This window comes from Temnothorax longispinosus, chromosome 6 (assembly GCF_030848805.1).
Source record: "Temnothorax longispinosus isolate EJ_2023e chromosome 6, Tlon_JGU_v1, whole genome shotgun sequence".
In the NCBI taxonomy this organism is placed as follows: Eukaryota; Metazoa; Arthropoda; class Insecta; order Hymenoptera; family Formicidae; genus Temnothorax; species Temnothorax longispinosus.
Window position 1 is genome coordinate 22,267,724 of NC_092363.1, and position 26,100 is coordinate 22,293,823.

Consider the following 26,100-nt stretch of genomic DNA (forward strand, 5'->3'; position numbering starts at 1 on the left):
TTGCTGTTCAATGAATGTGTCCTTAACACGTTATGGCGTAATTGTGGGATGTCGCAGTCTCGTTATAATAATTGAAGATTCCGTTCAAGGAGAAAATATAAAAAAAATTAAAGATTTTAATTTAGCATTTTGTAAAAATGTAGAACTATATGTCAGAAAATTTATTATATTTAATGCAAAAATATAATTGCTTGTATATATTACTTACTGTTTAATAAAAGAGACTGCAAGTAGATTTTTTTCTAATTAATCACAAAGTATGCTAAAAATTTGCTAAATCTAATAACTCTAATAACTACTTTATTAAAAGTGATACATATGTTTCCTAATTTATAATTTTAATTATATCCTTCGCCTCTTTTCTTTAATAAAACCTGACATTTTGATTTACGTCCTTCGACTGAGTGCGTAAGAGATATGTTTCAAAGTTAATGCGTCACTCCTACATATTCAAGCTTTGTAAAGAAGAAAATGCTACAACAAAGAAGTCACGTCGAGTTTGAGAGAAGGAGGTAATAGCGTGTGCATTGTTGTCCCTGCTTATACGAGAAGCCCGAGGAGAATGCGAGGGAAACCAGAGCGCGTTTCAGAACTGTACACCCTTCACAAAATGGTACTCTGGTTCCTCGTAACGGTCGTCTTTTAAATTTTAAATAAAGCCGGGTTTGCGCGAGAATTCCGCCGTCCAGGCAGGTAGACAATGAATTTCTATCGTGGGTCAGTCTTGCCGTACCGAGAAGTCAGCTTGAGGCAGCGGGGGTGTTCCCATGGAATTACCTTGCCCGAATTGGCCAGAATAATATTTTGAATCCCGCGGGGGATAAAATATTCGTCGTTTCGCGAAAGTCCGAACTCGGAATAAATTTTACGAGTGAGACGCACTGAGATCGAAGGAGGAAAGGAGAGAAGCCGGACTACAATAACGAGGGTGAAGAAAGATGCGACCAAGAACGACGGAAAGAAGATCGGTTCATGTTTCGACGTGACGCCCATAGAGACGACGAAGATTATTGGGGAGAGTAAAGTCCAAGGATCAATTGGGCTTTGATCTTCGAGTTGACCTATTCGAATACTGTATCTGATAAGGAGAGTATGTATTTGCTTAAAGCTTTGATCGAGATAACGTGAATTTCGAACTTCGAACGACCTGGTTCTTGCGTAAGCATCTTACATAAGATCTTAAAATATATTATAAGCATAAATTTACATAAATAAAAAATATAAGAAATTAGAAATTGATATAAACTATATGTGGGCAAAATAAATTAAAATTAAATATTTATGCGAGCAGATAAAATTAACAATGTCAAAATTGCAATGAAAAACAATATACATTTAAAATACATTCTGATTTTTACAAATGTAAATATATATATGTATATCGGCAATAGTTGAACACTAAGAGGTCACGAAAAATTTTTCTTTATACATTAAATTAATATTAAGCGAAACTTAATTGCTTTCTTGTGATAAATATATTAATTACAGTTGCTCATCGAAGTCATTCATTCAATTCAATCTCAGCTGCGTATCCATGCATGAAGATAATCCTCCACAATAGTAGAGATATCAAACATCCTCCCATTTATAGCTATTGTGATAGCTATTGCGATAGCTATACTTTGAGGTCATAGCGATGGTTTATGCGACGGCAACCATCGGGAAACCGCAAAAGCGGATGAGAATTTTTGTGTCGAGATTTTATAGATTCTTCGCAAGCCGCAGTCACTGTCTCGGAAAATAGGTTCTTAAACAAAGGTCGGTGCGCACGCGGGCGTCATTCTATACCTACGAAATTCCATTTTCCGCTGTAACACTGGAAAAACTTGGCGACAGTGTAATATTGGTATCGATAAAAGTCAGCCATTTTTCGATGCTGCACAAGAGAATTTTGTCGATTTCATTTCTTTTTAGGTTTTTTTTTTATATATGTTCATCTATAATCAATTTTAAATAAAATTAGATTTCTGCTGCTTTAAAAGAATTCCGCGACACAAAGATGTCATTCGTGAGAATTAGTTGAAAATAATTATTACTAGTCAGATTAGTATGCCAAATTAAACAAAACAGAATTAGTATAATGTAGTAATTTTATGATAATATACTGTGTTTTACAATAATATTCAGAGGACAATTTTTATTCATAAAAATAATAATCATAGTAATTCATAAATTAGTAGACCCAACTCCCTTTTTATGCAGTAGGTAGATTACGTTTCGCGTAAGAAATCGTGTAAAAAATGATGCTATCAGAAAGATTGAACTGAAACAATTGCGCAGAACTTTAAACTTCTAGCTTAATACGCACACCCTCTTTGGTTGAAGGTATATGATTTTTATTTTTATAAAAGAGGAGAAATATGCGCACGCGTTGCTTTATATTGAAAACTGTTTACATGACTGATTGTGAGGTTAGAGAGAATAAGAGTGGACAAACAACGCGTGAAAGATAATCGAATCATGACTGACAATAACAATCGAGTGGTTGAAATATGATATTGGAGCTACAACGAGATGATTGAAAAATATAGCCTGTGTAGGGCTATTACTCGCATTCTTAACATGATAATATGGGGGACACGTGTCTGATGCCGGAAACAAATAATTATAAAACAAAAAAATTAAATTATAAAAAGTAAATTATAAAACAAATTTAAATATAAGAAAATAAAACGAGAAATTGCAAATGTTTTGAATTAACTGATATATTGTCTTATACAATTATACTTATGTTAGTTATCTCAGTATCTCCAAAGATCAATATGAAATACATTCAAATAACAGATTAGTTATAAAATTTCGTAATTTTAACAATACACTCTCTTTCGTCATTTTAGCAAAAACTTATAATTTAACAAAACATTAATGATAGATAGCTTTTCAGTAATCTGATACCGAATGTTGTACATGATACAACGCATTCTAACAGCGCCAGCGTGTAGTGTGAATTCTTATGCGTTCTTAAGATTGTAAGCTGACTAGTACTAGCATTAATCTAGCTATGCGGTAACGTAATAACATGATAAAGCCCATAGATTCTGTCTGCCAAGGGTCAAACCGGGTCCCGACGGTACATACAGCAAACGTTTGATTTGTGAGTTCGAGGTTTCGGGGCTAATAAGTAGTTCAGAGACACAACGTCGACCACAGTAGTTCTACCCGATGATAAAGCGGACGTGGCTTCCGACTTAAAGTCGACAGACGATGATCGATTATCTTGCATCAAAGCTTGACAAGAAGCGAATAAAGCACGAGTTGTGAACATAAATGATAAACAATGCTTTTTTGCTTTCATAAACAAGGAAATCTCTTATTTCGTGGATATTACAGGCCCAATTTAAACGTAATATTTCTATTCTCTTGAGAAATGAAGAAAAAATAAATCTTTATTCGAGATTTTGTTCAGACGCAAACAATTGCCTCTAATATATTCTTGCATACTATCCTTCCGCTGAGAAAGTATTACTAAGATTTTTATCAAGCTTCTAAGTGCCGTGAGTTCAAGATAACGCCCGCAAAGATAAACGAGCGGCGGGAGAAATTCGATGAATCATAACATATCATTTTCTTTACAACGCTGTACCGGCAAAATTGACTTTTGATAAGATCGATCGACAACCTAGACAAACTGCTCGGGACTCGCAATTTCGCAAAGAATTTTTGTTTATTTTCATAAAAATTTCGGTTAGATCGTATCGTATACATACCCATCGGATTGTCTATATATTTAAATTATATAATCAAAAATTTAAAGTATACTTGCAATTTCCTGAAATAATATTCTGAGCTTTCTCTTGCAATATGACTTTAATTTTACTCACCCTATTTGCTTGATATATGATTATAAAGCCTTCTCTTAATATTAATTGTTTATAAAACCTTATTTCATTACTTTTCCTCGCGTTTATATAACGATTTATATATTTGGAACATTAAAAGTTGCAAAATTTGATACGTTTCTCGTACTTCTTTTAAATACAGAGAAAATAAAGAAATCTTATATTTAACGAACAATCAATTTGTCCCGAACTGTGACTTATCGCGCGCCGATGTTCACACAGTCGTCTAATGCGCGACAAGCGAATTAGACGCGGCGGGAATTTACAAATTAATCATCCCCGAATGCCGGGCATTCATGCATAATCGTGCCGAGTCGCGCTCGCTTAAAGGCGAACGATCCTGAATACGTCACCACTTTCCAGTCGCTGGGGGAACATACGAGATCCAATTACCGCCGCGGTGAGGATGCGTAATTAACATCTTTGATGATGTTCCCCCAGAATTACCAATGCGCGCTCGATCAGGCTCCCCCTTCATGTATGTACGCGAGGAGACCGAAATTTAATTAATCACGCGATGTAATTGCCGCGGGAGTCTCGCGCCCGAGACCGGAATAATCAAAACGCATTCTGCAATCGCGCGATTTCAATGGTTCGGAGCACATCCACCGCGGATTTCCGGCGATTGTTATGTCCCCGCGCGTTACCGCACTCTGCGAGGGAGGCAAACTTTACGAGCGCGCGTGATGTATTTTCCAAATTACGCTCGAAGGACAAGCGAGTTTGATGAACTCATATACATAACACAGTAGTTGTGCCAACGGCAACAGTTTCAGCTAAATAAGCTTGACTTAATGATTTGCTGTCTCTTTCTATATAAATTATAGCTTCATCTACAATATAGATTAATTAGTTTTAAAGAAATCTTCATTTTCCGTCTATTACTAGTTCTAAATAATATCAATGCTGTCGGTTTTTAAATGTCGTCATAAAATGATGAAATATTTATTTGTTTTTGTCTGCAATTATATTTGCTGAATAAATAACTATTATTTTAATGAAACGGTAAAAGAAAGATATCGAACATTGCAATTTCGATGAAATTATTCTGCGGTAAATTACTATAGGTGCACGGCATCGCTTCACGAATTATTCGGATTGTTATTGGTTTTCACCCAGGCAAAAGAAAAACAGGGTAATCTTACAGCCGATTACCAAGAATGGAAAAATCGAAGGCGAGAAAACAACGGGAGAGACAAAGAGAAACGGTGTTGGGATCTCGTCAAGACTTAACGAATTTATTTAGGTCTGCCTAATTGGATTGCTTTAAATCCCATTCGTTTCTATCGGAATCTACGTGATCCACTTTATATCTGTGTAACTGTGTGTCAATTACCGATATCCTATTTACACATGTAAGTGTTTATCGATCGAGTAATCAAATATTACCAATAAACCGTCGACTTTATCACGTCTTGTTTAATTTAAAATCTTTGCGTTAATTGAAAGGTTTATTCTTGCGTTAAGATAACGCAATGGCTAACACTATCAAGAATAAAACATTTCAAGGGTCCATCGCAGGGGAATTTGCATATGCAAATAGCCGTGAAACTATGAGCAATTAAACTTTCGCTACAATACATCATTTTGTCTGATATTTATTCAACAATCTCGGATTTTTACGATTTTTAAATCTACATTTAAATCTACAGTTAATTGAATATTTTTATGCATCGCCGTGCTAAACAAAATTATGTAAATATATTTCAATTCCAAATTAATATTGTTAATACAGAAATTCGTTAGTAAATCTCGATTTTCGCAAAGTTCCATCTTTAGGACAAAGTCGTTATCGCTATTGTATAACTTTTATGTTATAATAATCATGACATCTTAATTTTTCGAGAGAACTAAAATGTAACCCAACGCATCTCAAAAGATATCTTAATAATCTTTATTTGAAATACATTTCAGTGCACTGCAAATCCAAGTGTGTTATGTTAGCTGAAGCTCTTTTAAATCACGTCATTTAACACGATTAAACGTATTAACTTTTAATTTAATACAATTAAACGTGTTAAATAATGTAATTTAACACGTAAAAAACCATGTAAAAAGAGCTTAAGTCTAGTGTGTTATTTTTAGACGTTTATGCGTGTGGAAATGACACACTTAGATTTGCAGTGTGAACAATGTCCATTCAATATCAGAAAAAAGATTGAAAATTTAATAGTATATTGTGCACCAAGGGGCGAAAATAGCGTTTTTCAGATGAGTGTGAAGTTTGGCGCCCGAGCCGAAGGCGAGGGCAGCAAATCAAAAGAGTCTGAAAAAGCTTTCGACCCGAGATGCACACGATATTTTTCACAACATTTTTACGGAAAGTTCGACCTCCATGCCTAGAGAGGGGCGAGAGTGGTCAATTTTACGCCAGGGCGGCATAGCGGGCGGAAAGTAACCACTTTCCTCCCTAGTGGTTACTTTCCGCCCGCTTATGCCGCCCTGGCGCGAAATTGACCGCTTTCGCCCCTCTCTACAGGCATGGAAAGTCGAACTTTCCGTGGAGGTGTTGTGAAAAAGTATTAAATCTTTTTATATAAAAAAGAATATCATAATCTGTGCAGAAGTCTTTTGTAGATATAGAGAGCAATTTACGAATCGATAATATCGGCCGGCTTATTATACATACACGTCCTTTACTCGCCTTTTATCAAGATCATCTTTTGAGAAGCGCTGAGTTACATTTTAGTTCTCTCGAAAAATTAGGAAGATGTCACGGTTACTACGACATTAAAGTTATACAATGGCGATAACGATTTTATCCGCTAAGAATGGAACTCTGGTGAAAATCGACTCCACTATTTTGGATCTTTCTTTTTTTTTAATTCCTTATCTCAACGCACCGCGAATGGGCGTCACGTGCCTCGTTGCCCAGAAATAACCGTGATAAAACTCACGAAGACAAAACGGAAAACGCCGCGGGGAAAACTTTCCCGCGAGAGATAACTTCGTCCTGGCGCCGGCTGAATATACATTCAAGTTTTGAAACACGCGAAAAGTAATTTCGAGCGTTACTGCGATTCTGGACCCGCGCTGCGGGCGAAGGCTGGCCCGCAGCAGGACGAATTACCGGCAGGTTAATTGTGAGATGGTCAGAGGGAAAGCACATCGCGCCGCTGATGTACCACAACCCTAAAATTGAATTATGTCATCCCCGCATAAATATGCATGAGATATGTCCTTCTGGCGCTTCCTAGATGCGGCTCGCTAAAAACTCTCGAACAGATGGAAATTTACGATTCGCGGGACGGTCGACGAGAAAAACGCGCGTAAAAAAAAACACGCTGTCACGAATTGATAAGGAATATGGAATCTGTCCGTTTTACATCAATACATTTAAGCATTTACCCAGGATTTGGATTAGTTTGTGTGATTAATCAACATCAAAAGATATCGTATAGCTTATAACAATTGTAACAGGGATCAAATTTATGATCCCCAAATTGAAATTCGGAAATCTGTTTTTAAATTCTATTAATTTGTGATGCAAGCCTTCCTTGAATTCGTCGGCTTTGATTGTCTTTTCTAAGTCTTTAAGTTTTAGGGAGAGTGGAGATGGATCTTGATTTAAATTAATCGCTTATTTGATTCGGAATCTGATCCGTTTTAGCTAAACTCGTTTACCTTCTCTTCAGAATATTTCAATTTTAATTTAAACAGCTTCCTGAAAATTAATTATTTCAGTTGAAGCATTTCTTGGTTGTGACAGATTTTGTTTATACTATTAGGTATATCCGACTTTTCATAAATTTGAATTTCCAATTTCAAGATAAAATTTTAAACTTCGATATCAAGTTGAAAAATTACCTTTATTCGACGATCCCAAAATTTTTCTAGAATATGTTGAGATTTCGCTTAAGTGTAAAGACTGATCGACTTAAGAAATCGAGAACTGGGAAAGTCACTACGGCATTTCTGCGCACTAATTTATACTCAAGTAGCCAGAACCCCCCGTGCGAGAGCTTCTCACCATTTCCTATCCATTCTTGTAGAGGAGGGTCTCGGGATGTAATTCTATGCTCGTCCGACCGGCGACCTGGCCGTTGCCTATATACCGTATCGGAAATCGGATAAATAATCGATATTACTCTACTGATATCTGCATTCCTTAAACTTAACCTATCTATCATTTGGAAATATTCTAAATTTAAAATTCGTCCGCAAGTGACGCATGCATTGTCCGCCGCGATTTTTAATCAGAAACATTTCTTTTTCTAGATTTCCATCGACGTGTTTTTATGTCAACTTATCATTTCTAATTAAGCAGCTTATTTTAGAAAGAGACTTGATCCATTATTGCAGGTTTCAAATTAAAGGCAAATCTTGTTCTCTCTCCCTCTCTTCTTTCTCTCATATCATAAAAAGATATGTCTGCAGTAGCATAAATTTAATTAATGTAATTAATTAACGAAGTTAACCATGAGCACTTTATTTCGCACGAATTGCTTCGTTTGAGAATAAAGGTATAAGAAGTACTTTGATCTTTTTCGATATTTCAATCTATCTGCTTTTTGCCTCGCGTCTTCTTAATTTAAGAGTATTGCGAAATAACTGATTGATAGGAATTTATAAATTAGATACCAATGATATCAATCCACTCACAACTTAACGATCGAAATCCGACATCAGATAAAAGAACAGTAGTAGTATACTTTCTGGTAGCAGTACACCACGAGAATCGTCGTTTCTTTTTTGGCTTCAGATCAGTAAAACTTTTTGCCGCGATCGATAGCTAAAAGGGAAGACTCGCGTCGGCCGATTGCCAAGCGACTCCCAGCAATTCTGGAATCGAAAAAGCTGTGACGTCGAAAGGCGCTTTCAAGATTCCATGACGTGGCTTTACGGCTGCAAGCTACGAACTTAATGGCAAACATATTTTAGATTTTTCTGTGACGAAAAGTAGAATAAAAGAACCGTTGTTTGCTACTCATCTCGCTGTTTGTCCGGAGAACTCATTATTACAATACAGAAGAGTAATAGTTTCGTCTCAAAATAAATTCATTGAAAATGCAAGTGAAGAACTTGGCGATGAGGGAATTTCCCGGACAAGTTATAAATAGCTCGGAAAACTCAGAAAATCGTATAATGCTGGACGCGAAGCGTACGTCGTCACAAGAAGCGGAACCGTGACGAAGCGCGCGTGTCAACAGGCGACAGAGGATATTTTCTCTTCTCTCACCTTCGTATAGTTCCTGACACAATTAACTGCAGCAGACTGAAATCGAATTAGTTCGTATCGGATGCTGCTTAATTTCGCTGGCTTGGCTGTACATCGATAGCTATTGCAGTTTTCCCGGACCGAGTCCGGCAACGATCGAGTTTTTACAGGTCGAATGAAGTTGAAGCTCTGCTTCTTGTCTTTGTTTGTCTCTCGCGCGTCTCCCTATTTTTCTCTTCCCTTCTCTCCCTTAGTTGACACTTCTCGTACGGCAGTATAAAATATCTCTCTCTCTCGGTTAATGCGGGTCACGAGTCGGAAATGTGGGTCGTGTGTATGCGCGAAAACAAGGAGACGTTTCGAAGACAACCGCGCGCCCGCGTTTATTTCGGTAAATGAGAACCGAATGATTTTGCCCGAAGGAAGAAAGAGGGATATATGATCTCGCGATAAGTGCTCCAGAGCGCGCAGCGTATCCTGGATATACCTTTATTGGCCGATAAGAGATGAGATTCTCCCCAAGCCAAGCATTTTACTGAAAATTCGTTTGGCCGCATTAGACGTGTTTTATATATACGATCTTATACGCTTATTCGTTTTTACGATAAAGAGATATCTGTAGGAATTAAATTGAACATGAAGTTCTGTGGTCTATTTGCAGTATTTGCACATTTATTTGTGCAAAAACAGTAGAAAAAATATTTATAGATATTAAATATAAAAAAACAAATGAATGATGAAATTTTTCTATCGTTTATAAAATTGAAGCTTAGTGCGCGGAAGGGCTTCTTTTTCTCTTGCAATTCAACTTCTGATATCGTGACATTTATGACAATGAAAAATCGATTGCAAAAGGAAGTCCTGCGAGTGAAGAAAAGTGCGGTAGTTCCGAGACACATATTGTACGTTTTCAGGTACAGATATCTATAAAATTCAGATATAGTCACTGTTCCCAGTCTCTCTCCTATTTTCTCACTTTTCTTTCAATAAAATGTGCGCGCAACTGAAGCCCGACGAAAGAATAAACAAGCAATATCGCGTTCACCCGGATAGGTATTTTACGCCTCTTCGAAATATCTAGATACCGTGCTTGGCCAAATTGGTTTAAGTGAATAAAAATGGTCAAAAAAATTGAACGAAGACTGAATTAAAATAGAAATGTAACCGCTTTTGAATAGAACGATTTAACGAGGTCTATTTTGAAATTTTACGGCGCTGTTTAAAATTTATGGCTGATCGACAGCCAAAGAAATGGAATCTTTTTATAAAGACCGTATTTTCAAACCAATATTGTTACAAAAACCGTATTTTCAAAACCAATATTTTTATAAAGACCGTATTTATAAAATAATAAATAAAATAGAGTTGCAAGTTATCAATATCTATAAAAGTCAGCAATTTAATTCAATTCAATTTAAATCAATTTTTGAAATGTTAAAATTTAAGAATTTGCATCAATCTATATTCTATCAGCAAAAAGAATGTTTAAAGCGATCAAGTTTTATTTCAAATAAAATTTATTAAATCAAATAATTGATAATAAAATAAGTCTTATAATAAAATGCCGAAAAGATAAGATTTCATCCTTGATCAATCCAGTTTTGTCACCACAATGTCATCATGTCAGTGACCAACTGAATTAATCAAAGGAATCATTGGCAAAGATCGCTTCTACTATTCCATAATTATTGAGACAATAATTGGACGTTCAATTAGTGTTCGGCCTCTAGTTACACACGAAGGATCATTAAGGCCTAACTAGAGTAACTGGATTTCAATGAAAGCCGGGAGCGGAACACGAGATTTCACGGAAAATGGAAATATCTGAGATTCGCGCGTTCTTCATTAATAACAACAACTCCTAACGTGATCTAATAATGACCAGATTTCTGCTCTGTACTTAACATATTTTGTTAACCGGAATTGTATGGATCATTAAGAGGAATTTTTGTTTAACATGCACTTGGAACTAATAATTCTCACATCTTGCTACAAGATTGTGCTAAATATTTTATACTATTCGTTAAATTCGAACATTTATATATTAAAATGGGATTAGTACACTCGAATGACAGGACGATTTCGGGATTTCAAGACCGTTCCGTTCTAATAACTAGTACAAAATTGGAACGCGTGTGTTCGACAGCTAAATGAGACGATTCTCTTGTGCAGGTTCAGCGGTAGCGATGATCGGAGCTAATCTGAGATTCGGCATCGGCGCTTCCGGGAATGTCACGTCCAACGCCACCAAGGTGTTCCAGTGTCACCCCGGTGGTGTGACTGAGGCCACCGTCATATTTAGCCTCGGTGCACTGGGGATGGGGGCGAATATCATCCTCATGACGTTGATACTGGCGAAGCGACAGCTGCGCAGGTACGAAGCGATAATAATCCACGGAAGACCAGGCGCTTTATGATTCCCCCCTGCTTTGCACGGCCTGATCCGCATGGAATAACGCCCCGGAAATTCTCGCGTTATGACCCGTTCGATATACGACACAAAATCGCTTCCTACGGGCATATCGCGCGACGATGCAAAAATTACACGACCGTGATTTCTCACAAATGGAAGGAAAAGATGCTGCGCGATATGGAAAACGCCATGTTCCATCGCGTTCTATTATATTTGCCTCGTAACGTTCAAACGCATTGTGAATTTAATATGCATTTGTTTGATATAGGAACATGCTGTTGCAATAAACGAAAACAAATTTGCTTTATTGCGACTTCTCATACTTTTGAATAGAATTTATGAGTTAAAGGCAAGTTCAGTTTCCGTGCCATACGTGGGATTTTAATCTCGTGTAAAAGTATCTTGACTTGTTGAACTTTATTTCAGGTACGTGAACAGGCAGCTATATTGCGGCTCGGTAACCGTCACGTGCTGTTTACCGAATAAAATCTCGATCGTATGCTGTATGCTTGCGAGTAAACAAAATATCTAATCGATACGCGAAACATGGTGCGCGTGACAAACTGCGGAGTGTCCCAAATATGATATCGAATCTTATAGGAATGTACCTTGCTATCAATTTACAGTTGATTTTCCTTCTCGAAAACGTTGGTACATGCAATATCTTTTGAGATTGCAAGTAACTGCGAGTAAAATGTGTATATTTCTTGCGAACTAAACTTCACAGATTGAAATGGTTTGAATTTAATTAATAAAATATCTAACGTTGAATGCAATAAATGACGGAGGAAGATAATCGTTACATATTCATGTAAAAAAATCAATACGTTCTTGAGATTCCATATATCTTAGAAATATTCTATTAGCATTCATGGGTTTTTTCAAACATAATTGCAAATAAACTGAAATTGCCGGAGACATCTTATAAGATGCAATGATAAGTTCAGGATATTGGGAGGGTAATCGGAGATGAGACGGCTACAGAATAGCGAACATGTTGACATATAGTTATCCCGGGATTCACAGGTGGTCCCAGGGATTGTTATTCCACCAAGCCATGGTGGATTGCGCGAGGGCCGCTATATTGTTGCCCCTAGGCTCCAGTATATTGAATTGTCAGCCCGTTAACAAGTGCTCTCTGGTAGAGACCGCCTTTCTGCTACTGGTGACCGTCTCCACGGTAAACATGCTAACGACCGTGCTAAACGACAGCCCGGTATTCCCAGAGAGCGACGAGGAGGCAGATCTGACCGCTCCCTTGCTGATGGACTCACCCCAGGTAAGAATTATGACGCGCGTTGTCAAGTTAATGTGATCTGTGCTTTCTATTCGACAAGGATTTCTCGTGATGGTTTTCTCAGATGCATCGTAAAGTAAATAAGAGTAGATTCGTGCATACGTCTCGATCTCCGAGAGTTTTAACACAACTCAGTTTTATTTAATTTATCCCTCAGCACTCAGCTCGTTCAATTTACAAACTCCCTAACTTTCAACCCTCGATCTTCTCAATCGTCTCTTAACTCGTTGCGGTCCAAACTATTTTCCGTAAATAAGCAAAAATAAAGTATTTCGTCTTCAACTTTGTCTAATCAATTGATTTGATGTTAATCAAAGGATTTTTATTAATTAAAGGAATTTACGGAGATCCTAAAAATATAGTTTGCCGTTTATAATCGCGTGCAGATTTTATTGCTTGAAGAATTACGTGATAAGCAACGTATCATATCGAGTCTAACTCGGTAAAGGATTAAGCATTTGATTTTACGTTTGTACACACATTACGGTTATAAAATTACGTACTTATTTAAACAAATATAGATACTACTGCTTTTAAGGCGTTAAATCAAATCAAGGTTAAATAGGTTTGCTTGTGACAAGCTATTGATAAAATATTGAGACATATAAATAAACCGCGTGACTTTGGTTAACGTAGACTGCGGTTGTCCATCTCGCATGCAAAATGAGAGAGAAATTTCCGCTTAACCGCAGCATTGTGATAGCGAATTTAGCGGTGACTGATTGCGGTGCAAACCGTCCACGTCGGATCGCAGCATATAGAGATATCGGAGCGAAAGCTGTCGGACTAAATCGGATTTTTCCAAGGAAAATTAATTGCACCGCAGAAAAAAAAACATTAAGCGCACAGCCTGAGTTAGACACTTCTTAATAAGTTGTGATAAATTCATCCAGTCAACGTTTGTAAAGACAGAATTTTTTTCTGTCAATTTTATAGTAAATTTTTATATATTGAATTATTATAAATACTTAAACATAATCACTAATAAAGTATAAAAATAAATAAGTAATTTGCAAGTATTGTACGACTCATCAGTTCAGTTTTCTCATCACAAATTATTAAATTATTATTATGTTCTACAATCTCTCATTTATAACTTTAAACAAATTTTGTTTTTATTCCAACTTACCTACAGAATGAATTTAATTAAGAATTTAAAAATCACGAGGCAGAACTCTGACACCGAGGAAAAGTTATCTTCAAATTCATCAAACTACTGCAAGGCTTCTAAAATTCGATGCAGATCTTACGAGACATCACCTATATCATTACAATACGATCCGAGACACTGAATTAGCGCAATTAATTCCTTAACGACTTGGCTTCCCTGCGCGTATGTAGTAGCAATTATAGTTTCAAATTAATTTGACGCAATAACTTGTACGTCTAGTGACACTCGATTCGCTTTCGTAACAACAGAATTCTAATAATGGTTCGTTAAACATGCGAGATGTGTATTATTATGTGTCCCTTGCGAGCAAATTGCAATTGTAGCCTTATCATGGAATGAAATAATTTCTGCAATTACTTTAAACGTCGCTAACAACATACGTTTTATTCGGCCTTAGGTTTTAATTATGTCAGAACAATTTTCTTGGTACCCAGTTTATTAAACTCGCTTGTTGCAAGTTAAATTTCTAAATTGCAAATGAATAATAAAACATAAAATGTAAATTTTTAATAATTGCAAAAAATAACAAGACAAATATGAAATAAGACAAATATGAAATAAGACAAATATGAAATAGATTTCTATTAGAATTTTAACTTTTAATATATATAATTATATTTAAAAATTTTTATTATAATTTATTTTTATAATTTTGACAAAAAGAGGAGTATTTAAAATAGTATTTGTTATTTTTATCAGCAAGCAAATAAATGCAAAAAATGTAAAATCTGGTTAAAACTTGGCTTCGGTAAAATGGTCTTTACTCTTTACGATGGCGGATCAATTATGGATTACAGGATTGCATAGGTGTGTCAGTTTCTAGAATTTAAACGAAGACAATCGGATTATATCTTAAACTCGTTAGACTGACCAATCACGATATCCGAAACGAGACTACGTTTGATCCAATAAATATGAATATTTATGAAATTTTATGAAACCTGTAAATATATGTTTTCTCAAAATTTACGATCGCTATTTGTAATGATTAATGGTTTCCGATAATATTTTTGTTGATACTGTTTCGTGCTGAACAATTAAATCCATAATTATATTTGTAAAACATTCTACTGTGAAAATTCGTCGGATCAAACAACAGTGCATCTCACATCGTGCTTGATTTAAAATTGCAAATTTAAATTTTCTCTTGTAGAATTTATTTATAAATTATCAGCATCGGTCAAGTAATTAGATTAAAATAACTAGCATTTCGTTCAACTATTTAGTAAGCTCATTGAGAAATTATTTATACAGAAAACATAGAGGACTAGTTTAATTAAATTGTGAAAAAACAGTTTGTATCGTATTTTACTTGAGACAATAGCAATCAATAGGAGCTCTCATATGCAGTCATTTGCTATCGCAAAAAAGGATAAAAAATATTACAAATAATTCGCAAAAAAGACGATAATACTTAATTTAATGTTAGTTCTATATTTCTCAAATAAAATCCGTTTCATTATCTTTATAAAAAAAGTTCAAAGATTCGTTGTTGAAAAATTGTTATCAAACCGCAAGCGCAATTCGTGAAATACTACTGGTTTGCGCTGATAAATGCACCTCCGAAAAACTCAGGAAAAATAACGTGACTGGAAAAATCATTTTGCGAACTTTATCGAATAATTATTCGCTTATTTTTGCAGTGCGTGCTCTTCGGCACCTTCATGATTTGGTTCGCCAGCATAACTATCAATTTGGGACCTACGTTTCTTAGCGGGGCTTTAGCGGCGAACACGGAGAGCGGTCACAACACGCCCAGCTGCCCATTAATACACGGTCCTTTTCGTCACTATATACTCAATGCCCTTTGGATTGTCATCAACATTATTTGCGTAGCGCTCACGCTCTTTCACTTGAGAAAGTTGCACAGAGATCTGACGAAAGCTAACGTCGAAGCGGTAAGCGGAAAAATCGAGCCAACGTCTATCAAATGTATATATATAAAATTACATATAGATAATAATAAAAAAAAAAGAGTTTCTACTTCTAAAACTTACAAAATATTACAAACTATTACAAAATGTAACAAATTAAAATATTACAAAAATGTAATTAATATATATTTCAATTTAGAATTAACATTTTGGATAACAGCGTTTTTGCATTTTTACAAGAAAAAAGCTTTTTACAGATTTTATACATTTTGATAAAAAAATATCACTTACTTAATTTTACTTAAGTTTTATTTAAATTTATATAACATTGTATTTATTTCCAGGTACGAGTAGCTGGCCTCGTTACAACGCTCGTTAATGTGACGGGAGGGCATCAAGGTGCAACGAATGCGCTTGCAACCGAAGACGGTGACACGAGAAACGGTACGACGCCAAAAGTAAGTCACGTCAATGATTTTCAACGCAAAGAGCGTATTCCTTTTCTATATACATATATTAATGAATAAATATTTACAAATCCCCTCATTTCAATAATAGTTCAATGTTTTCTAAAAAGCAAGTTTTAAATATTACCAACAACAGTATTGACGGTAGGTATTAGTTTTTCTTTATATATACATATGTACATTTTTATACACATACAAATGGGACATATATGCGAAGCAGATGGAAATGAAAAAAAGAAAACGCGAGTGCCGTGTAAAAAGATATAAAATTACCCAGAAACGACATTTCAGAGAACGGGTGCCATCGAGGAACACCGGAAAATGAGGAATTACCTCAGGAGAATGGAACGCGAGGGTGTGCAGAGGGTGAAAATGTTCCTGGTTATAACAGCGGCGTACGTCTTGTTCTGGGGACCATTGTTTTTCGTTACCCTGGTGCATCATCCCGTTATAGGAAACCCTACTGGTTACGAGGTAATTAGAATGTATAGAGTGTTGCGAGAAGATAATGGCAAGTTTGTATCTGCGTTCGTGTTAATGTTACTTCCCGCGAAATTTAGACGCTATCGATATTTATGTCCCCATAAATATCTTCCGGTCATTACTTATCTCACTTGTAATGTAATGGCGCATTTGTGCGCATTTGCGATATTAGGGAGAATATTAATAGCTTGATATACAAATGTTTCCCGCGCCTTCAAATTTCGTCCCGTTAAAAATGGCAATTATATGTCGTGTTATTTATTCAACTGTGAATGAGCTGCCTTATATTAATTTCAAAAGATGTATTAGCCAAAAATAATCGGTGGCATATCAGCAGCTTATATAAATAAGCATTACAATAAATACAAATAAATATACAGTATCGTCACACAAATAGCATACAAATGTCGAAGTTAATCGTCTGAAGATATAAATGACTGGAGATACAAATTTCACCCTTTTTCTTAATCATTATAATTGAACGTTATAATATATAATTCCTTAATCCTTATAAGTGCGCAGTTTTGCATATATGCAAAGCGACTTTTCTCCGTGTACTCTCTATATGAAATGCGAACTAAAAACGCGCGACTTTGCACATCTACTTTTAAGGGTTCAAATTAGTAAAGAAGAATTCTTTTAATGTTTTATTAAAATTCTTTATAACAGTCGTTATTTATTTAAAATTTTTTTAAAATAGAATGCTGTAAAAAATTTTGCATTTCAGGGTTAATAATTCTAATGACGCGATGTCCAAAATACGCGTGTGCGAGATATAATAAAATTTGTCAAGTTTTAGTTCGACTTGTGATAACAATACAGAGAGTTCTGAGATAGAAAAAGGATGCGAAAACTTCGCGTGAAAACATGAAATCGTAACTTGCTCGACCGTGCCAATACAAGAGTTGTATTGCTCGAGCGAATTCACAGCTATATACCGAGCAGAGTTTCTCCGAAGAATCTTTCCACGAGAATATAAATTTTCCAAGAGAGGAGAGTCTTCGCCGAAAAACTCGTCGAGAGACTCGAAGACATCGCGCAGCGGATTTGCTGATGTAGCATCGTAACAGATGCACGAAATTACCGCATTTTATCTCCTCGATGCGCAATAAATTTCCGGTATTTTGACAAAACGTAGATGAACCGCGAAAATAGTGAAAAGCGTAATTTAAAAAAATCTTATTGTGTAAACATGTATAAACTTCAATATCTTTCAATGTAGAAATTTTATAACATGCCTCATAAAAAGAAAGATTCTTTTAAATATAATTCTCCATTAATTTAAATAAAATCAGATTCATATACGAATAATTAAACTACATTTATTTTTTATTGTTATTTTTAGCATTTTTTTATCGTTCTCATGCGATAAATCGATCATATTAATTATAATTTTAATTTCTTGCTTTAAAAGAAGACAGTGCAGCTTCTCTACGTGGTTTCGTCCTCCTTTCTATTTTATAAGCATCACGCTACCGCGTAATTTTGGTTTAGCTTATAGATTTATGTTTGCAGCAGCACGATGCAAACTGTGCATCGCATCTAAATCACTGGATTCCGCGGTTTTGTTGTACCAGGTGACCCTACACATCGCGTACGTGCACGCCTTCGTAAACCCGGCCCTGTTCCTCGCCCTGCACCGGGGGCTGCGGCAGGGTATGACGGACGTGTGCTGCGGCTGCTGCGAAAGTATAGCCCGGTGGATTCTCGGACCCGCCGCGGCCGGTCCGATGCAGAACGTTCAGCTACCCCGATACGAACCGCCGATGAATCTCCCCTCGCCGCCGGATCCACCCCTGGCGGCGCCGACCGTGCCGTCGGGATGCAATCTTACTGATGTGGCGCTCTTAAAACCACCCCTGCCGCCAACTGCCAAACACTTACTGGTGGTAGGACACTCGTCTGAGTAATCACCGAAAGTTATCACGGAATTCGTATTTAATCGCTTAAAGATTGATCTTTAACGACGCCCCCATCCCTCAATCACTCAAAGATCACTTATTGTTTAGACTAATTTTCCTCGATGTTTCTCCTATCGAGACATTTTTGTGTGATTATTATATTAATTATATAAATCTTTTATCCAAGCTTACGATACAAATACAAAATTATCAGTAAAATTACAGGACGATTCCATCGTGATACCACCCGATCCTTGGAGTCTGACCTCAAGACCGAAGAGCACCTCTAGCCTGTACGGGGAGGAACTATCCAGGAGACCGAGCCTCCTGCTACCACCACCGGCGGAACTGAACGATCTGCAAATGAGTCCGACGAGTAGCGACTTCCCCAGCGAATAAACGACCTTAATCAATCATCGAACCAAAAAGCACAACGTTAATCGATTACAATGTAAAAATAATTGCAAAAACGATAAAAACAGACTTTCAGGAAAAATCCTTCCTATCCTCCTAATCCTCTCCTGGAGTATTGTACTCCAATCAGTTCATATGTTGATAAAAAGCTGAAATCAAATGAATCACGCGCTACAAATACTGCGTTACTTAAACATTTTTTAAATGAACGTTAATATATCAGCGAATATCACAACTATCTCCAATTGCGTTTGAAAATATCCACAAAACTTTACGTTCATGCAGTTATTAATATCAATATTAATCTAGATAAAATTGAAGTTATACCATCGTAAATTTTTTTTACGGACATTTAATACAATATCGAGGAACAAGAATACGTCAAAATGTTGATAAAATGTGTATGATTGATTAATCATACAAATAATGCAGCTTGAGTTTTGTTAGAAAATAAAGTCATTAAAAAAATTAGTATGCACTTTACTTTTACAATATAATAGACTTAAAAAAAATTGACAGACTGACTTTTTTCATAAAACTCGTATTTATGTATATATCAATTTCCACTATTGTCACGTCCAAAATCGTTAATTGAAATAATGTAAAGATCATTGCTTTCTTATCCGAAAAACAGTATTATCTTGCCTTAGAACGTAGGTACATGCATATCTTATATCTTATTTGTTACAAAATTTATGATTAGAATTTTTTCCGACAACTTTTACAATTTTCATCATAAAGCAGAAGTACTTCATCAAGAAATCTAAAAAATATTCACAAAATTTAATCACAATTCTAACTTCTAAGCAGTAGTGTAGTAAATTGACAATTAAACTGATAATTAAATACTTAATAATAACATTAATTTATTTTAACTATGATTTGCATGCGATCAGCAATCCAATTAAAATTTCACGTTAATTTAATATTCTGAATAATATATGCGCATAAAGTATGTTTACTTATCATTGCAAGCTATGTATTTTAAAGTCCGGATATCATTCGATATCATATACAAGTTGAAATTTAATTCCCTTTTCTTTTTGATAAGTTGGACGTTGTAGCTAAAAAATAAAACGCGACAAATCGAAGAAAAAAGAAATGTAATCCACCGGGCATCATCTGAATGTATCTGTGATTGCTTATAAACGTCCTAGTCTCTTCGTCGGTGTGCTGTCATGGTAATAGATTCTTATCGTTAGAGAAATATAAAGTATATACAATGTATATATACAGAGCGATATATACCTTAGAGATATAAAATAATATTAATTCGTGATCTGCTTTTTCAGCTATACACAGAACAGAACTGAAAACGAAACGAATATCTCTGGCGAGTCGGGGAAGTACAATACGTGGTAATGGTAGAAAGTATAATTAACTGGAAAAGATTTATAATTTCTTCATTTAGCCAAGTTAGAGGTGCACTCATTAAGTGTATATATAACGATCGAATGTGCAGTCCTGCCGCATTTCAGTCCTTCGTAAAGTGGCACTACTACTGAGCTTCTTCATCTGGGGACTCAATCTTCTCGAAACGAGATACTATATATAATAAATTACATAATATATTTTCTACGCGACATTTTAGAGATTGCACCCGTTGCAATCGCACAATGCATCAATAGGCCCCTGTTCGTTTTCACTGCACTTCTGAACTAGTGCAATAAATTAGAATAAAAAAAAAATATATTTGTTTTATTCTAACTTATTGCACTAATTCAGAAGTGCAGCGAAAACCAACAGGCCTAAGTCTCGCCGATCTAATTGTGCGTTACACCAAAACTTTTGTTTTATGCAAATGAGAACGATTAACGAGAGTAAAAAAGCAGAGAAATCAGTTTGTTCTACAAATGGAGAACCGAGAATAATTAAAGTAAATGTAGATGTAAATGTAGATATGAACAATCATCCCCATTCCGTTGAAATTGTTTGCTAGTTGTACGCTTGGTATATTAATAAATTTCCATAATTGTTCTTAATATATTTACCTCCAATATTTATTTTCAAATTTATAAATTCAATGCTTCAAATTAATGTTGTATTTGAAGCAAAACAGCGAACCAAAAGCGATATATCCCTATATATATATTTCAAATATTTGCTCATCACATTTCTATAATAAAGAAGAACTTGAACGGTTTCGAAGTCTTACTCCCAAAAAATTATAATATTGAAGTGATTAACATGATATTAGAAAACATATTTAAAAAAGGTCGACTCTGAACATTGAAACAAGAAAAATCGACAAAACAAGAAAACTCATAATGTTAAGAATAATCAAAACTCAATTAATAATACTTAAAATTGACAAATTAATGTCACGTGATCTTTTAAAGCACAGACATAATACTTCACACGAATTAAAGGTATAATTCCTAATTACAAGAATAACTAAAAGCAGTGATTTCTACTAATTTTATGTAAAAAAATTGTAAAAATTATTCATATCAGGCTTGCGTCGTACTATATCGTAGTTCGCAGATCATAATTGTAATAAATTATCCTCTAAAAATCTAACTAATAAGCATATTTCAATCTTAAGAAAGACATTTTGAATTTGTGGACGTGGAATCTAATAAAGAATATCTTCTTAACATGTTTAAATTATTTATAAGTCTGGTTAAAATAAACACAAATCCGAATTATTAAAATTTCTTCCAAAATTATGAAAGATATGCACTATTGGCATAATTAAACATATATTAAAGTATCTTAAAAGTGTTAGTATAGAAATTGTTTCTTATTGTATAGCGAAAAGCATATCAATGTAAAGACGCGTCATGTGTTTGAAAATGAATATACGGCGTAACATTGTGTGGCGAGTCGATATTTATCAAAATTATGTAAAATTAATATCCTTACTCAATCCCTTCTTTCTTTATTCACCAGAGATGTGTAAAAAGCAGCGCGCGAAGGACGTTGCTTAGGTACAAGTCAATTAACTGTGACTACCACAAAATATTTTCTTCTTATATAGGTACGTCGCGTGTGTAATAAATGTTTAATGTAAATTAATGTAAATTATATGTGTAAGAAAGTGGCAGAGCAAGTCCGAAATTTTTTATTGTAATTTTATAAACGCAACATCGAGACGTGATCGATTAATGGCAATTGTAAGAAAAAAAATATTTAGAGATGTATTAAAAGTGTAATACGAGATGCGTTTGAATAGAAAGTCTCGCAGCCTCGATTATATGTTTAATATTAATTGAACCGTACATTTCTTGCAATAATATATTATTTTAATTCATCTTTACAATTATTTACATCGGGATTATTGTTTCAATAAATCCCGAATATTTGGGATATGCTTGAAATTTTTATGTATTTTGAAATACATTTAGTGTTCACCTGTAAAATACATACTCCCAAAATTTTATAATTTATCGTCTTTAGGTCTTTAGGTCTTTACCATTTAACAGCAAATATCTCTTGGAATTGCTATTAAAATCGATTTTTTTTTTAGAGCGTTCTTGAAAGCCAAATATTTAAGCGAATTATTCTAAATAATCTCATCAGGGCAAAGTATTATTATTAAGAACATTTCTAAGAGACCGGTGCCTGAAAAACCGAAATATCGCTGCGAATCGACAGCAGAGTATGCGAGATAATATCGTAAACTATATAAATTAACGAGCATAAATTTAATCCTTTCCAGAAAGAGAGAGCCATGCTTTATATTTAACTGTATATAAAACCCTGCTCACATATTTAAAATAAAAGTATGTGTGATATATAAATTATATGTTCTTCTTTTTATTTAATTAATAAAATATTGCGTTATTTCAAATATGGCGAAATAAATAGCAATATATTTTTTAAATTGACCTTACACATTTGTATATTTAATGATTAGAAATTATTAAGATTTCTCTTTAGAGAAATGAGTTTTGAACAATAATGATAAAATATTAAAGACATTTTTTTTATATTTATTAGATTAGAAATATCAAAGATACGATTAAAGTAAACCTTCCATCGCTTTTCCAAATTACACGAGCTATTTCGTTCTCGCGGTTAAAATTTGCAAAGCGAAAGAAGCAGACAAAATAAGATAAATAATAAGAAAATATTTAAACAAGGATGTGGATTCTAACAATTTGTTCGTACTGAACAAGACTTACAATATTTGGTAACGAAGCATATTAGAACAGGTCTAAAAGAACATTATTATTCATTTTCATATCATTTGAACTTATCATATGCGTTGAATGGCGGTTCTAATGAAGAAATCCTATCGGATTGCTGGTCAGAGAAACTAGCGGCCACCCACAATTTGGCAACTAATTGTAGATATCAACGGCTAAGTTATATATATGTATAATGTAAACTGCTATACCGAATCGTCTATTTCCTTCAGGAAATATAAGACCCGTCAGAAAGCATACAGAGAAATCAGAGGCTCTTTGAATATTCGAAAATTCCTAACGTAAAGTTAGGAAAATATTTATCTGTCTCACGTTGTCACTTACCTGTTCGAAGCCACCTAATATCTCCGTCGTGTCCATCGCAGAATTCACGGCAATTGATCTCAGCTTCTGGCCTGTCAAAGCGGCAAGTAAACGAACCACACTGCTTTTCCCGCACCCCGAAGCACCAACCTATAATATATTACATTTGATCGCATTATAATTTAGTCAAAGATGGAAGTTTAACAAAAAGCATCTCACAAAATATAAATAAGCGTACAAGAATAGACATCCAATTCATTTTGACACACTGCATGAGACTCCTCAATGTCTTTTTCTGTTCTCTCAGCACTAACAAGTTAAAGTCCTGTGGTTCACTGCAATTTTTTCGGCTTAACGTCACGTCGCCGATGAAAAGTTTGTCTTCCGTGAGGTACATAGGTAGTTGATTGAGTGGGAGAGGATAGCTCTCTAAGAATATATTTTTATATACCTGATAAACCTGTAAGACAAAAAAATCCAAACTAAGAAAAACGCTATATAATAAAAAATATTATAACTCAACATATTTTAATAAGCCTAAAAGCAACTTCTTGCAGTACAATTCTGAATTTTTCGATATTTTTATTAGATATTTTGATAAACATAACTTTATAATGACTCACCTTTTGTCGATCTTCATTAGTCCTCATTCTGTTAACATAAATGAGCTCCACGCTGTCACCTGGATTATACTCTAAATTACTACTGCGAAATTCGTTAGAAGCGGCTTCGATAATCGTTTCACACCATCGAGTAAGATCTCGTAGATTCATTTCCCATGGGGACCCGGCATGTCCCCATACGATGCCAGCTTCCGACGCTAATTCGCTATTAAATCGCACCATGGCATTGATCAATTCCACAGGAAGTTGTGAAAATTGCACACCAAGTATAAACATCAAGTCGTCTTGCATTAATGCATCTATGGATACCTGCAAGAATGATAAATTTAGATTACAATTTAAGTTACTTACTTTCATAGCACACATTATATCACGCTATATATATGTATATCTATAATATATGAATACCTGAGTAAATCTATTTAAAAAGGATTTCGGTAAGCCTCGTCTACCTCCACCTTGCCGCAAGGGATTTTGACAACCGAACAATCTTGTACCAGGTTTGACTGAAAATGTCTTCCCTAGTTCGGGGATGTATATCTCTCCCCTGTGATCGAAGCATGCATTAAGGCCTTCTAGGACCGATTGCGATGCCAGGTTTAACTCATCAAGCAGAATCCAATATCCGGCACGCAAAGCTCGCAAAAATGGACCATCCCGCCATGCGAATTCACCGCCTTTCCCGTTTTCTACGGGAAGATCGGCGCCAAACAAGTCGGATACGTCCTGCAGACACAATAGAGATGTCATTTATTTTAATTTTTGATGAAATAAGCTATACTTTAAGAATATGATGAAAATAAACTGCGCCATTTTACGGTACCGTTTGGTCGCTTAAATTAATTCTGAGCAAAGTACGCCCTGCGGCTTTCGCGAGTGCGGAAACCAGACTAGTTTTTCCTACACCTGGACTTCCTTCCAGAAGAATCGGCTTATTTAATTGTAATGCTCTTAGCAATTTCAACGTATTCAGTTTCGTAATGGGAGTTGTGAATGTAAATGCATGAGTTTCACAAGAGATATGCGGGCCTTTTTTAACATAAAATGGTGGCACCCCGAATACGTCTGAAGTATTTATAACGTCATTTTTGTTTATCATAGAAGTAGTTTCCACATCAAATTCCGATTGTATTGTATCTTCGACTTCCGACTTAATAAATTGAAAAGCAGTCTCTGTAAAATCTTTCAATTTACTGGCACTGAAAATAAATAAAAATCGATTACTAAGCATTAAATTCTTCATTGCATCAAAATAAATGAGTATTTATATTGAAGCTAATTTAATTGAGAAAATTTAATTAAATATAGATCAGGTCTAAAATTAAGACGGTTGAACAATTTTTACATGCAAAATTAAAATATCGGAATACAATAAGAAATACAATAATATTATGTTCTAATAACACTTACCTCTCCGAACCCGTGGTACCAGATCCAAGACTATCAATATACGTGAGACAAGCGCCGTGATAATATGCATCTCCGACTGTCAAGGTGCCGGCAGTAGATACATTTATAAAATCGATCCAGGTGAGTATATCTCGTATACTCGCAGTAAGCTTCTTGCCTACTTCGGTAGTTTGTAACCATTCAGTGAATCTCAATATCGCAGTGGCGACGGACTCTCTCGTTGTTTCCGAATCGATGCGAAGATTATGTGTTATTATATCGCGTAGATCGCTCCTGGCCATACATCCCTCGCACCACACTTCAGTGAAGCGATTTCGCAAGGCCGGCGAAAGCTCCTTCTTGCCGTAATCACCGCCGGGATTCATCGTGCCGACGAACACAAATTTCTCGTCCGCCACAATCACAGTGTTTTCTTCACCGTGCGAAGACTCTATTCCTTTTTCAGCCAGTAGAAGACTACGCTCCGGCTCTGTACAGAAAGATTTATTATAGAAACATATAAAGATCATAATACAAGTAAGCTTCACTATGGTTAAAATCCTGTAATCTTCTTTTTATAACAATTATATATACACGGAGACATGTGCACGATTGAT

General features: G+C 35.2%; 2 protein-coding genes across 3 annotated transcripts in view; one reads left to right on the top strand and one right to left on the bottom strand.

The window, feature by feature from the left end:
- The window catches only part of LOC139815260 (uncharacterized), a 49,066-nt gene extending 28,067 nt beyond the window's left edge, over window positions 1–20,999 (top strand). For both annotated transcript variants that reach the window (XM_071782045.1, XM_071782046.1), the window contains 7 exons: window positions 11,170–11,371; window positions 12,437–12,689; window positions 15,522–15,776; window positions 16,097–16,210; window positions 16,511–16,693; window positions 18,280–18,591; window positions 18,829–20,999. In XM_071782045.1, coding sequence (XP_071638146.1) covers window positions 11,170–11,371; window positions 12,437–12,689; window positions 15,522–15,776; window positions 16,097–16,210; window positions 16,511–16,693; window positions 18,280–18,591; window positions 18,829–19,002 — 1,493 coding nt within the window. In that variant the 3' untranslated portion in view covers window positions 19,003–20,999. The remainder of the gene's footprint in view (window positions 1–11,169; window positions 11,372–12,436; window positions 12,690–15,521; window positions 15,777–16,096; window positions 16,211–16,510; window positions 16,694–18,279; window positions 18,592–18,828) is intronic.
- The window catches only part of LOC139815256 (midasin), a 111,255-nt gene that overhangs the window by 79,668 nt on the left and 5,487 nt on the right, over window positions 1–26,100 (bottom strand). Inside the window, exons 6-11 of the mRNA XM_071782041.1 lie at window positions 25,505–25,973; window positions 24,918–25,293; window positions 24,503–24,820; window positions 24,095–24,403; window positions 23,710–23,931; window positions 23,493–23,621 (exon numbers count right to left, since the gene is read on the bottom strand). Coding sequence (XP_071638142.1) covers window positions 23,493–23,621; window positions 23,710–23,931; window positions 24,095–24,403; window positions 24,503–24,820; window positions 24,918–25,293; window positions 25,505–25,973 — 1,823 coding nt within the window. The remainder of the gene's footprint in view (window positions 1–23,492; window positions 23,622–23,709; window positions 23,932–24,094; window positions 24,404–24,502; window positions 24,821–24,917; window positions 25,294–25,504; window positions 25,974–26,100) is intronic.